Raw genomic sequence first — 14,134 nt, 5'->3', positions numbered from 1 at the left:
CCCTGCCCGCGCTCCAGGAGGGATCGGAGCCTTTTCCCTGGTTTGGGAATCAGTGCCACACTCCCAGCCCTGAATTTGAGAAGGAATTTTGGGAATTGTCCCTTTTCCTCTTTTGGTGACATTTCAGGGCAAACCCCTCCCACTGAGGGTGCCCCCAAACCCCTCATCCATCTTTTCTATGGAATTTTAGCTTTTCCACCTCTTCCTGCTCCCACCCCTCCTCCCCTTGTTAAGGGATAATGAACCATTCTCCACATCAAAGGAATATTTATCCATGAAAATCCACGCTGGGACAATCCAGAGATACTTTGGGAAGGATGGTTGGGTTCCCTCTCTCTTGGGATGCTCCCATGGGAAGAACATCCCAGAAAGTTCCTTCCAGCTGCCACCATCCCAAATTCCCCAGGGATGTCAGACTCACAGGGATGGGATTTGGGGTGGATATTCCACGGGGATGAGACTTGGGGTGGATATTCCAGCAGGAATGGGATTTGGGGTGGATATTCCACAGGGATGGGATTTGGGGTGGATATTCCACAGGGATGGGATTTGGGGTGGATATTCCACAGGGATGGGATTTGGGGTGGATATTCCAGCAGGAATGGGATTTGGGGTGGATATTCCACAGGGATGGGATTTGGGGTGGATATTCCAGCAGGAGTGGGATTTGGGGTGGATATTCCAAGGAAAAGGAGGATTCCCATGCTAAACTTTGCATTATAATGGTTGTGTCAATTTTTCATCTGGACACAGGATTTTGGGGCAGGGTTTGGGAGAGGAATAAATCCCAAAATCCCAGAATCCCAGAATAGGGAATGCTGGAAGAGACCCTGAAGTCTGAAAATCAGAATTTTTTTGGATTATGGTGATTTTATGGGAAATAAACCCCGGGAGTTCCCAGGCTGGGCTCTGTGACCTCACACCAGGGCTCCAGCAAGGACACGGAAATCCCAAAAAACCCAAATCCCGTCATTCCCTGTGGGAACGCTCTGTAAACAGCAGATCCTGCGCTTCCCTCCTGGAGTGCTCGGCCATGAGGAGCCCTCGAGGGACAGAAAATAAAAACAACAATAAAGACAAGGATGGGCGGGGCAGGCCTTGCATCCACGGCAATCCCAGAAAAACGCTGGGAACAATGGGAATGGCTCCCGGATGGATCCTTGGCTGCGGCTTCCAAAGGCGCCGCGGATCTTCTGCCAAACAGACCCAAACCAGGGCCAGGCCTGCTTGAATCCCAAAGTCTGCGCTGTGGCCGGTGATTCCCCCATGCAGCTGGAAAAAGCCTTTTTGGGATTTTGGGATTCAGGATCCCCCTGGATCTCCAGCAGGGACAATGACATTAAGGATGGGAGGAGGGAGGTGCAGGATGGGGTCGTTTTCCATGGGTGGGATGCACCAAGAGGTCCCTCCTGCCTCGCAGAGAGCGCAGAAGCGCCGGCCAGTGCTGGAATTCCAGAGGAAAACACGGCTCTGTCCCATTCCTGCATCCCCTCCATCTCCAGCCAGGCAGTGAAAACATTCCTGGTGGCCCCACAACAGAACTCATCCCAAGGAAAAGAGACAGGAAAACAGCGCGGGAAACGCCGGCACGGCACAAGCGGGGTGGTGACACCGAGGTGGCACTGAGGGGACATCCCTAGGTCAGGGTGTTGGAGTAGAAGCTGAGGCTCTCGGAGACCGTCTTGGAGTCGCTGCGGGAGGAGCCGTTGGAGGTCATGTCCAGGGAGAGCCGCTCGGCCCGGCCGGGCTCGTCCAGCTCCTCGTCGGCCGCGCCGAGCGCCGAGGCCACGGTGGTGGTGTCCATGCGGCTGAGCTTGGACACGGAGCTGTGCGTGTGCAGGAAGCGCGCCGAGCGCAGCTCCAGCCCCTCGTACTCGCCGGCGCTGACCCACGGGCACCACCGGAAGGCGTGCTTGAATCCCACCCGGAACCTGGCCACGGGGACGGGACAGGCGTGGAATGGGCCAGAGGAGTGGGATGGACACGGGCAGGGACGGGGAAAGATGTGGAGATGGCCAAAGGAATGGGATGGACAGGGACAAAGGAATGGGATGGACAGGGACAAAGGAATGAGGAACGACATGGAGATGGACAAAGGAATGGGATGGACAGGGACAAAGGAATGAGGAGAGACATGGAGATGGCCAAAGGAATGGGATGGACAGGGACAGAGGAATGGGATGGACAGGGACAGAGGAATGAGGAGAGACATGGAGATGGACAAAGGAATGGGATGGACATGGCCAAACGAATGAGGAGAGACATGGAGATGGACAGAGGAATGGGATGGACAGGGACAAAGGAATGAGGAGAGACATGGAGATGGACAAAGGAATGGGATGGACAGGGACAGAGGAATGGGATGGACAGGGACAGAGGAATGAGGAGAGACATGGAGATGGACAAAGGAATGGGATGGACATGGCCAAACGAATGAGGAGAGACATGGAGATGGACAGAGGAATGGGATGGACAGGGACAAAGGAATGAGGAGAGACATGGAGATGGACAGAGGAATGGGATGGACAGGGACAAAGGAATGGGATGGACAGGGACAAAGGAATGAGGAGAGACATGGAGATGGCCGATGGAATGGGATGGACAGGGACAAAGGAATGGGATGGACATGGCCAAAGGAATGAGGAGAGACATAGAGATGGACAAAGGAATGGGATGGAGATGGACAGAGGAATGAGGAAAGACATGGAGATGGACAGAGGAATGAGGAAAGACATGGAGATGGACAGAGGAATGAGGAAAGACATGGAGATGGACAGAGGAGGGGGGAGATAAAGCTGAGCTTTTCTAAACATGACAAAATTGCCATCTTCCACTGAGGAGAGGAAAAACCCTCCAAGAAATGAAAAACCCCCTGAGAAATGGAAAACCCCCCCATAAACCCCAATTAGGAGTTTGGATCATTTCAGTTTTGCCCTCAAAATCCACAGGGATTAGGAAAGACTCCAGGTGAGAATTGTGCCACCCCCACCCCTGCTGGAAGTGGCAGAGGGCAGGACAGACCCATCCCAAAAGAACCCCATCCATCCTCTCCTCCGGGAGCCTGCTCCACCTTCCCGAGCTCCGCGGCGCTCCCACCTGTCGTTGAGGCAGCAGTAGATGATGGGGTTGTACATGGTGGAGCTCATGGCCAGCCACATGACGGCCAGGTACACCTGCTGGATGAAGCTCTGCAGGTACCACTGGGGCCGCAGGTACTGCAGCGTGAAGTAGACGTGGTAGGGCAGCCAGCAGAGCGCGAAGGTGCACACCACCATGATCATCATCTTCACCACCTGCCACGGGAGAGAGCCATCCTGCAGCCATTCCAGCCTCGGGAACGGCCTCTGCTTGGGATTGGCCGGGAATTCAGGATCCAGCCCCTCCTGGAATTCCTCACCTTCCTCTTGGCCGACACCTGCTCGTGGTAGCGGTCGGAGGAGTCTCCGGGGATGGCGCTGGCCCAGAGCGTGCGGCCGACGGCGGCGTAGGCGCAGCCGATCACCAGCAGCGGCAGCAGGTACAGCAGGACCGTCATGGAAAAGTGGTACCTGGAAAAAACCGGGATAATCCCTGAGGATCCAGCACTGGGAACGCTGTGGGAGCACTGGGAACGCTGTGGGAGCACTGGGAATACTGTGGGAGCACTGGGAACACTGTGGGAGCACTGGGAACACTGTGGGAGCACTGGGAATGCTGTGGGAGCACTGGGAATGCTGTGGGAGCACTGGGAATGCTGTGGGAATTCTGGGAATGCTGTGGGAGCACTGGGAACACTGTGGGAGCACTGGGAATGCTGTGGGAGTTCTGGGAACACTGTGGGAGCACTGGGAACACTGTGGGAGCACTGACAATGCTGTGGGAATTCTGGCAATGCTGTGGGAGCACTGGGAACACTGTGGGAGCACTGGGAATGCTGTGGGAGCACTGGGAACACTGTGGGAGCACTGGGAACACTGTGGGAGCACTGGGAATGCTGTGGGAATTCTGGCAATGCTGTGGGAGCACTGGGAACACTGTGGGAGCACTGAGAATGCTGTGGGAATTCTGGCAATGCTATGGGAGCACTGGGAACACTGTGGGAGCACTGGGAACACTGTGGGAGCACTGGGAACGCTGTGGGAGCACTGACAATGCTGTGGGAGCACTGGGAATGCTGTGGGAGCACTGGGAACACTGTGGGAGCACTGGGAACACTGTGGGAGCACTGGGAATGCTGTGGGAGCACTGGGAACACTGTGGGAGCGCTGGGAATGCTGTGGGAGCACTGGGAATGCTGTGGGAGCACTGGGAACACTGTGGGAGCACTGGGAATACTGTGGGAGCACTGGGAATGCTGTGGACCAATGAGGATTTCTGTAAGAGAGAAGTTGAAATGGAAATCCAATAATTCCAGGTTTAAGCACAGGAGGGGACGGAGGCTCCGACCCTGCAGGAAATCCTGGAAAATCCTCTCTTCCCTAAAACCTGAGTCCACAAACGTGGCTGGTGCTGACTTGGAAAACTTCCCAAATCCTGCCTGGTTAACGGGAATTTTATTCCCAAGGCTTTGGGCTCTCTGGGCAGATTTCTGGGCTCCAAAAATGTTTTGGGCTCCCAGCTCCTCTCTCTTCCCAAGGATTTGGATTCCAATCCAGGCCCTGCTCCTGCTCCTCCTCCCAGGAGCTCAGGTTGAATCCCAGCTCCAGAGGGTGAGGAGCAGCTCTGGGAATTCTCCCGCAGGGAACAGGGCTGGCCCCAGCCCCGCTGCTGCTCGGTACTGCAATCTGATTTTCCCGGCCCTAATTCCATTTGGGATGGCCTTGGCGGGGCTGGATTTCGTTTGCCTCATTCCAGAGGCATCTTGGCGGCTCCGGAGAAGGATTTTGTTGCAGTTCCCATAGAATTCCGGATCCTCAGAGCGCTGCAGGAGTGTCTGGAGGAGCTGCGGGATAACGTCAGCAGCGCAGAGCCCCATTCCCAGAGGGGTCTGGGCTCCAAGAGCCGTTCCAGAGAGCTCCAGGAATCCTTTTGGGATGCCAGGCGTGGAAAAGCGCTGGGAATTGCTCTGCCTGCAGCATTCCCGGGATCTCAGCACTCCGGGAGATTTGGGGTTTGCAGCTGGAAGGGTTTTAGGATGTGGTGAGGAATGGAGGATCCTGTGGGGATCGTGGCATGCCGGAGGATGGAGCTGCCACCTCCTTTTCCCTGGGAATCCTGGGAATGCTGGCATGGAAGGGACATCCCTGAGTTCCCAAGGGATCCAGGGGCGGCTTCTCCTTTCCCTCAAAACCCCAAACGGAATTCCTGATCCCTTTGGGAAGCAGGGATCGACGGCCGGATCAAATCCCACAGAATTCTCAGCTCTGGCTGAAACCAGGGATGTTTTCCAGGGAAAATCCAGCTCTGGTACCCTCTGCACACCAGGGCTCTGCTCCCCAGAGGTTTTCCAAAGGAATTCCCCCCAGAAGTGTTGGAATTCTCCTGTTTTCCCGGGTTTTCCCCCTGTTTTCCCTGGGAACTGGAGAAGGGATGGAATTTTTTCCTCCTGGCGCCACAAATGGAGCAGCTGCCACTGGAGCATTCCTGGAATATCCATTCTGAGGCCATGGAGCGGGGAAGGGCTGGAATGGTGCCTCTGGAATGACCCAAACACCTGTCCCGAGTTATTTAGGGCAGGAAAATCCCATCCCGGGATCTGCTTGTGGGATTCCCGAGGATTGGAGACGCCACTGAGCTGCCAGTACCTCCCAATCCCCAAATTCTTTGTGATTTGCCCATCCCAAAGCTGCCAGGGATCTCCTTTCCCAGTTTTCCCAGTTTTCCCACTTTTCTGGAGCACGGGATGCAGATCCATTGTGGATTTAACGGCGCCGTTTGCCTTTGGGGTCAGCCTTTGGAAAAACCACTGGAATAATCCATCCCAGTCAGCAGCTGCCTCATTCCAGGCTGGAAATCTGGGAATATTCTGGGATGGAAGGGCCCCTGGGGATGGAATGGTGCCACTCTGGGAATGAGGTGACAAAGGACACAGAGAGGGTTTGGCACTGGCCACTCCTGGATCTGACACCTGGCCTGGAATTCCAGAGTGCAATTCCACAGCCCCAGTTCCTCCCTCCTCAGAGCTGGAGATCACAGGCTCCTTTTTTATTCCCTTTTTTATTCCCTATTTTATCCCCTCTTTATTCCCTTTTTAAAAATCCTTATTTCATTCCCTTTTTTATTCCTCCCCCTCCTTTTTTTCCTCAACACCTGACATTTAACTCCCATTTGCAAACCATTCCCAGACCCTTTGGAAATTCAGGAGTTCCCTTCCTTTTCCTCTTTTCCCCCCCCGTCTTTTTTTGCTCCTTTCATTTTCCTTTTCCCTTTCCCTTTCCCCCCTCCATTCCCACCCCGTTTATTTTCCCCGTTCCCACTCACGTTTTCCCGGACATGGCTCCGCCGGGCTCCGGCCACTCCACGAGGCAGACGAGGCGTCCCGGGAGCTCAGCAGTGATGGAGAAATATCCCTGGGGAAAGGCCAGGAGGAGCGCCAGCAGCCAGATCAGCCCGATCAGAGCCTTGGTGGCCGCGGCCGAGAGGCGCGGCCGGAGCGGGTGGATGATGGCCATGTACCTGGGCGGGAAAACGGGAAAATCCCGGGGTAAAATCCCGGGGTTCTGGGTCTGGGAACAGCGGGAATGTGGCCAGAAAATCCCGGGGTTCTGGGTCTGGGAACAGCGGGAATATGGCCAGAAAATCCCGGGGTTCTGGGTCTGGGAACAGCGGGAATGTGGCTGGAAAATCCCGGGGTTCTGGGTCTGGGAACAGCGGGAATATGCCCAGAAAATCCCGGGGTTCTGGGTCTGGGAACAGCAGGAATCAGGGGCGGAAAATCCTGGGGTTCTGGGTCTGGGAACAGCGGGAATGTGGGCAGAAAGTCCCGGAGTTCTGGGTCTGGGAACAGCGGGAATATGGCCAGAAAATCCCGGGGTTCTGGGTCTGGGAACAGTGGGAATATGGCTGGAAAATCCTGGGGTTCTGGGTCTGGGAACAGCGGGAATATGGCCAGAAAATCGCGGGGTTCTGGGTCTGGGAACAGCAGGAATCAGGGGCGGAAAATCCCGGGGTTCTGGGTCTGAGAACAGCGGGAATATGGGCAGAAAATCCCGGGGTTCTGGGTCTGGGAACAGCAGGAATCAGGGGCGGAAAATCCCGGGGTTCTGGGTCTGGGAACAGCGGGAATATGGGCAGAAAATCCCGGGGTTCTGGGTCTGGGAACAGCAGGAATATGGGCAGAAAATCCCGGGGTTCTGGGTCTGGGAACAGCGGGAATATGGGCAGAAAATCCAGGGGTTCTGGGTCTGGGAACAGCGGGAATATGGGCAGAAAATCCCGGGGTTCTGGGTCTGGGAACAGCAGGAATCAGGGGCGGAAAATCCCAATGTTCCAGCTTTGGGAACAGCAGGAATTAGGGCTGGAAAATCCCAGGGTTCTGGGTCTGGGAACAGCAGGAATATGGCTGGAAAATCCCGGGGTTCCCTTTGGGAAAAGTGGCAATTAGGACTAGAAAATGCCGGTGTTCCCTTTGGGAAAGGTGGGAATTAGGACTGGAAAATCCCGGTGTTCTCCAGCTTTGGGAACAGCAGGAATGGGAGCTGGGAAATCCCGGTGTTCCCTTTGGGCAAACAAAGGCTGGGGTGGGAATGTGGGAGCCGAGGGAGCTGCCAGGCCCTGAATTCTTTGGGATTTTCCTGAGGCACTTCCCGCAGTGCCAGCCCCGATCCCGAATTTCCTGCCATTGTCCCGAGTGTTCAGAACAACTTCCGGCTGTTTTTCTTTCGTGCCCAGGGCTGGAGCAGCTCCAGGGGAAGGAGGGGATGGAGAAACTTCCAGCAAAAATCCCTCATGGATCCATGATGGATCCCACAAATAATCCCACGGGGGATTCCCGGGGAGCCCTGGGTTCCTCTGGATCCCGGGAAGTGCCCGGGGCTGGGCTGGAGGGGTTTGGGGCAGCCTGGGAATGGGAGGGTGGCACTGGGTGGGATTTGAGGTCCTTCCCAATCCCACCCATTCCACAGCTTTGGGAACACAAGGCTTGTTCCATGCTGCTTCCCTGATTTTTGATGGGAATTGGGAATTCCAGCCCCACTGGCTGTGACTGGAACCCCAACCCAGCTCTGCCCATTCCCAATCCCAGTTCCAGCTCTCCCCAGTCCCATTCCCAGCTCTGCCCATTCCCATTCCCTGTTCCAGCTCTCTCCAGTCCCAGTTCCACCTCTGGGAACTGGGAATCCTCCCTCCCAGCTTTCTGGAACAAATTCCTGCTTTTCCTGCCTTTCAGCTCCATTGTCAGCTCCCAGTCAGAGGAAAAAGAATTTTCCCAAGGTTTGGAGGGGCTGAGGATGGGATTTGGGGGTTGTTCCCTTCCCCATTCCTGGCTGGAGTTGGGGATGCAGTTGGAGCTGCAGCTTCCAAATGGAAGCCTGGATTTTTTGGGAAAACCAAGCCTCTCTTCAGGGTTTGCAGGTGCAGGAAGATTTTTTGGGAATGCTAATCCTAAGAAAATTCCAGCCCCAGCCTCCCAGACCTCCCTGTTTTACTGCAGCTTCCCTGGATTTGCTTTCCTGGATTTTTCAGGGTGGATCAAAGGCTGTAAATTAAATTATTCAGCCCAAAAAATAATCCCTGGAATTCATCCCAGCCCCAAAGAGGCTTTTCCCAAGAGCTGATCCCAAGGATCCTCCTGGAGCCGCACCATGGGAGAGGAACTGGAAATATCCCGGTTTTCATTGATGAGTGCCTCAATTCCCATGGATTTTAGGGAGAGGATTTGGTGACAAAACCAAACCTGGGGCTGTTTTTAACGCCCGGGGAGCCCCACCCACCCCCAGCCCTGCTTCCCTCAGGGAATCCCAGAGCCAGCAGCTCCAGAGGTGTTGGAAAAGGGCAGGAAAAGCGTCCTCCGCCCCCCGGCTCCCTGCCAGAATTCCCAATATTCCCTGGGAACACGGAGAGGGGCAGAGCCTGGCTGGCTCCAGGAATGGGGCCTTGGAAAAATCCAAAAGGCTCAGAGGGAGCCACGGGGCAGCTCTGGAGCCGGATTTGTCCTGGGGCTCCAGGGGGAAATGTCCCTGACCCCAAATTCCTGGGAGAGGGAAGGGACATCCTGGGGGTTCTGGGGATCTGGGGTCCCTCAGTCCCACTGGGATCCAGCTGAGTTTGGGATCATGGCTCCAGTGGAATCCGGTATCTGGGATCCAGCTGAGCTTGGGATCATGGATCCAGTGAGATCTGGCTGAGCTTGGGTCACGGCTCCAGTGGGATCTGGGACCATGGATCTAGTGAGATCTGGGATTACGGCTCTAGTGGGATCCAGGAACCAACTGAGCTTGGGATCATGGCTCCAGTGGGATCTGCGATCACAGCTCCAGTGGAATCCAGTATCTGGGATCCAGCTGAGCTTGGGATCATGTTCCCAGTGGGATCTGGCAGGAACTGGGGGGGAAAACCCAACCCGGGTCACTGACCTGTCCCTGTGCTTCGGCCAGGGGTGGATGACCCCATCACTGACCTGTCCCCAGCTCTGGCCAGGACTGACCCATCACTGACCTGTCCCCAAGTCCAGTCAGGACTGACCCATCACTGACCTGTCCCCAGCTCTGGCCAGGACTGACCCATCACTGACCTGTCCCCAGCTCTGGCCAGGACTGACCCATCACTGACCTGTCCCCAGCTAAAGCCAGGACTGACCCATCACTGACCTGTCCCCAGCTGTGGCCAGGACTGACCCATCACTGACCTGTCCCCAGCTCCGGCCAGGACTGACCCATCACTGACCTGTCCCCAAGTCCAGCCAGGACTGACCCATCACTGACCTGTCCCCAGCTGTGGCCAGGACTGACCCATCACTGACCTGTCCCCAGCTCCAGCCAGGACTGACCCATCACTGACCTGTCCCCAGCTCCAGCCAGGACTGACCCATCACTGACCTGTCCCCAGCTCCAGCCAGGACTGACCCATCACTGACCTGTCCCCAGCTCCAGCCAGGACTGACCCATCACTGACCTGTCCCCAGCTCTGGCCAGGACTGACCCATCACTGACCTGTCCCCAGCTCTGGCCAGGAGTGACCCATCACTGACCTGTCCCCAGCTCCAGCCAGGAGTGACCCATCACTGACCTGTCCCCAGCTGTGGCCAGGACTGACCCATCACTGACCTGTCCCCAGCTGTGGCCAGGACTGACCCACCACTGACCTGTCCCCAACTCTGGCCAGGAGTGACCCATCACTGACCTGTCCCCAGCTCTGGCCAGGACTGACCCATCACTGACCTGTCCCCAGCTCTGGCCAGGAGTGACCCATCACTGACCTGTCCCCAGCTGTGGCCAGGACTGACCCATCACTGACCTGTCCCCAACTCTGGCCAGGACTGACCCATCACTGACCTGTCCCCAGCTCTGGCCAGGACTGACCCATCACTGACCTGTCCCCAGCTCTGGCCAGGACTGACCCATCACTGACCTGTCCCGAAGTCCAGCCAGGACTGACCCATCACTGACCTGTCCCCAACTCTGGCCAGGACTGACCCATCACTGACCTGTCCCCAGCTCCGGCCAGGACTGACCCACCACTGACCTGTCCCCAGCTCCGGCCAGGAGTGACCCACCACTGACCTGTCCAGCGCGATGGCCGTCATGGAGTAGATGCTGGCGAAGACGGCGGCGATGGGGAAGAAGTTGTGGAAGCGGCAGTAGGCGGCCCCGAAGTACCACTCGTTGTGCACGGCGTAGCTGAAGTTGACCACGGTGTTGAGCGCGGCCATGGAGGCCTCGGCGAAGGCCAGGTTCACCAGGAAGTAGTTGGTGACCGTGCGCATCCGCTTGTGCGCCAGGATGATCCACATGACCACGGCGTTGCCCACCACGGCCACCACCACGATGAGTGCGTAGGCCACGGCCCACAGGGCCACCTGCCACGGCGGCTGCACGAACGGGTTGGTCCAGGACTCGTTCAGGGAGGCGTTGAGGGGCTCCAGCTCCAGCTCAGCCGCCAGCGGTGGGGACTCATCCATGGCCACGGGAGATCAGAGTGAGGGACCTCCTGCTCAGCAAAATTGGGGTGAGGGACCTCCTGCTCAGCAAAATTGGGGTGAGGGACCTCCTGCTCAGCAAAATTGGGGTGAGGGACCTCCTGCTCAGCAAAATTGGGGTGAGGGACCTCCAGATCAACAAAATTGGGGTGAGGGACCTCCTGCTCAGCAAAATTGGGGTGAGGGACCTCCTGCTTAGCAAAATTGGGGTGAAGGACCTCCTGCTCAGCAAAATTGGGGTGAGGGACCTACAGATCAATAAAATTGGGGTGAGGGATCTCCTGTTCAGCAAAATTGGGGTGAGGGACCTCCTGCTTAGCAAAATTGGGGTGAGGGACCTACAGATCAACAAAATTGGGGTGAGGGATCTCCTGTTCAGCAAAATTGGGGTGAGGGACCTCCAGATCAACAAAATTGGGGTGAGGGATCTTCTAGATCAGCCAGTTTGGGGTGCAGGGACCTTCTGATTTAGGGTGCAGGGCACTGCTAATTTAGGCTGCAGATCCTTCCTGGATCAGCCAGTTCAGGGTGCAGGAGCCGGGATCAACCAATTTGAGGTGCAGGGATCTCCTGGTCAGCAAAATTGGGGTGCAGGAACCTTCTGGTTCAGCCAGTTTGAAGTGCAGATCCCCTCTGGATAAGCCAATTTGGAGTGCAGATCCCTTCTGGTTTAGGGTGCAGTAGGATCAGTGCACAGCCAGTTTTGGGGTGCAGGGCCCTGCTGGCTCAGCCACTTTGGGGTGCGTGGCTGCTTCAGGGCATGGGCACCTCCCAGTTCGGGGTGCAGAACCCGTCTGGGTCAGGGTGCAGCAGGTTTGGGGTGCAGAACCCGTCTGGGTCAGGGTGCAGCAGGTTTGGGGTGCAGAACCCGTCTGGGTCAGGGTGCAGAGGGTTTGGGGTGCAGAACCCGTCTGGGTCAGGGTGCAGAGGGTTTGGGGTTCCGGTCTTTCCGGTGTCCGGGGGCAGCTGGAGCCGGGAGCGTGGCCATGGCACGGCTGGCTCGGGGTGCGGGTCCTGCCCGCTTCGGCACTGAACTGGGATGCAGGTGCAGCAGAGCAGGTGCGGATCCCTCCCGGGTCGGGATTCAGTCGGTTCAGGATGCGGCTCCTCTCGGTACCTGCTGCAGCCGGTTGGGGATGCAGATTCCCCGGTTCGGGATGCAGATTCCCGCTCGGCTCGGGGTGCAGCCGGTTCCGGATGCAGTCGGTTCGGGATGCAGGCGGTTCCGGATGCGGTTTCCCCGGTTCGGGATGCGGAATCTCGCTCGGTTCCGGATGCGGATTCCCCGGTTCGAGATGCAGCTCCCCGCTCGGTTCGGGATGCAGGCGATTCCGGATGCGGATTCCCCGGTTCGGGCTGCGGATTCCCCGGTTCGGGCTGCGGATTCCCCGGTTCGGGCTGCGGATTCCCCGGTTCGGGCTGCGGATTCCCCGGTTCGAGCTGCGGATCCCCGCTCGGTCCCGGCCGCCGGCGGTTCCGCCCGGCCCAGCCGCGTGCTCGGGGCGCAGCCGGTGCCGCGGACCCGACTGCGGCGGGCGAGGCACGAGCGGGGCTTTTATGTGCGGCGCGGGCGGTGCCAGAGCGGGGTGGGCAGAGCCGGCCGGGGACAGCCTTCTCCCGGGCCCGTCTGTCCCCTCCCCTTATCCCCCCGCTGTCCCTCGGTCCCCTGTCCCCTCCCCCGGTGCCTCGGTCCCCCTCCGTCCCCTCCCCTTGTCCCCCCGGTCCCCCCTGTCCCCTCTCCGTTCCCGGGGGCTCCGCAGCCCCCGCCGCCGCTGCCGTTCCGCGCTCCGCCGTCAGCGGCTCCTCCGCCTTTCCAGGCACCCCCATCCCAAATTTCCCTCCCCCCATCTCCTCTCCCACCTTTTTCCCCCCAAATCTCCCCGGGCACTTTTGGGGCCCGGCTCCAAAATCAGCGGGAATTGGAAGATCCCGGTAACGGCAAAGCTCCGGGGTTTTATCGATGATTTTATCGATTATTGATTGGTTTTATCTTTATTTATCCCGAACCTTTTCAGCCCCCCCTAAAAAGGGCTGGAAAATCCCTGTCCCTGAAATTCCCTCTCCATGACATTCCCTCTTCTCCCTAATAAATTTAATTAATCTGAGATCCCTTCCCGCAGCCCGGGTTCGTATCCAGGGATTTGAGCTCCGCTGCTGCCAGATCCATCCCGGCCCTGCTGCTCCAGCCGGGAATTCTGCCAGGAATGCTGCCGGGAATTCTGCCAGGAGCGCCCCCCGCTTTCCCCTCGGGAATTCTGCTCCCTCCTCGGGATGCGCCGCCGCTTTTCCTCCCGGGGAAGCCGCTCCGGTGTGGCCGGGGGTGATCCCAAATTCCGGATTTTTGGGCAGAGGAGCCGCTCCCAGGTAAATCCCGCAGGAATTCGGGCCGGGAGCTGCGCGTGGGGAGGAGCCGCTGGAATTCTTCGCTCCCAGAGCGATCCCGGGGTTTATTCCAGGTGGGAATTAATAAATTCTCGGAGTTCCCAGGGGGATCCAGAGGGGTGCTGCTCGATGGCAACATTCCCTAAAAACCTGGGAATGGGAGCTGGGAATGCGGGAATGGGGACTGGGAATGTGGGAATGGGAGCTGGGAATGCGGGAATGGGAGCTGGGAATGCAGGAATGGGGACTGGGAATGTGGGAATGGGAGCTGGGAATGCGGGAATGGGGACTGGGAATGCGGGAATGGGGACTGGGAATGCGGGAATGGGAGCTGGGAATGCGGGAATGGGGACTGGGAATGCGGGAATGGGAGCTGGGAATGCGGGAATGGGGACTGGGAATGCGGGAATGGGGACTGGGAATGTGGGAATGGGAGCTGGGAATGCGGGAATGGGGACTGGGAATGCGGGAATGGGAGCTGGGAATGCGGGAATGGGGACTGGGAATGTGGGAATGGGGACTGGGAATGCGGGAATGGGGACTGGAAATGTGGGAATGGGAGCTGGGAATGCGGGAATGGGGACTGGGAATGTGGGAATGGGAGCTGGGAATGCGGGAATGGGGACTGGGAATGCGGGAATGGGAGCTGGGAATGCGGGAATGGGGACTGGGAATGTGGGAATGGGAGCTGGGAATGCG

At 57.7% G+C, this 14,134-nt stretch overlaps 1 protein-coding gene across 1 annotated transcript; it reads right to left on the bottom strand.

Moving 5' to 3' along the window:
• Positions 1-247: 247 nt before the first annotated feature.
• TACR1 (tachykinin receptor 1) lies at positions 248-11,255 on the bottom strand. The gene is made up of 5 exons (XM_059870582.1): positions 10,638-11,255; positions 6,400-6,594; positions 3,398-3,548; positions 3,097-3,293; positions 248-1,931 (listed from the first exon to the last, which is right to left on the bottom strand). The coding sequence occupies exons 1-5, from the start codon at positions 11,033-11,035 to the stop codon at positions 1,637-1,639; spliced, it is 1,236 nt and encodes a 411-aa protein (XP_059726565.1). The 5' UTR covers positions 11,036-11,255; the 3' UTR covers positions 248-1,636.
• Positions 11,256-14,134: the final 2,879 nt, after the last annotated feature.

The sequence above is a fragment of the Haemorhous mexicanus genome, chromosome 30 (genome assembly GCF_027477595.1).
Source record: "Haemorhous mexicanus isolate bHaeMex1 chromosome 30, bHaeMex1.pri, whole genome shotgun sequence".
In the NCBI taxonomy this organism is placed as follows: domain Eukaryota; kingdom Metazoa; phylum Chordata; class Aves; order Passeriformes; family Fringillidae; genus Haemorhous; species Haemorhous mexicanus.
The sequence above is the reverse complement of the archived record's forward strand: the minus strand, read 5'-3'. Positions and strand labels throughout refer to the sequence as shown.

Coding starts and splice junctions, on each gene's coding strand:
- TACR1 (XM_059870582.1), bottom strand. CDS start 11,035: ATGGATGAGTCCCCACCGCTGGCGGCTGAGCTGGAGCTGGAGCCCCTC. Junction 6,595..10,637: donor ACGGCCATCGCGCTGGACAG/GTCAGTGGTGGG, acceptor TTTCCCGCCCAG/GTACATGGCCATCATCCACC. Junction 3,294..3,397: donor AGGTGTCGGCCAAGAGGAAG/GTGAGGAATTCC, acceptor CTCCCGTGGCAG/GTGGTGAAGATGATGATCAT.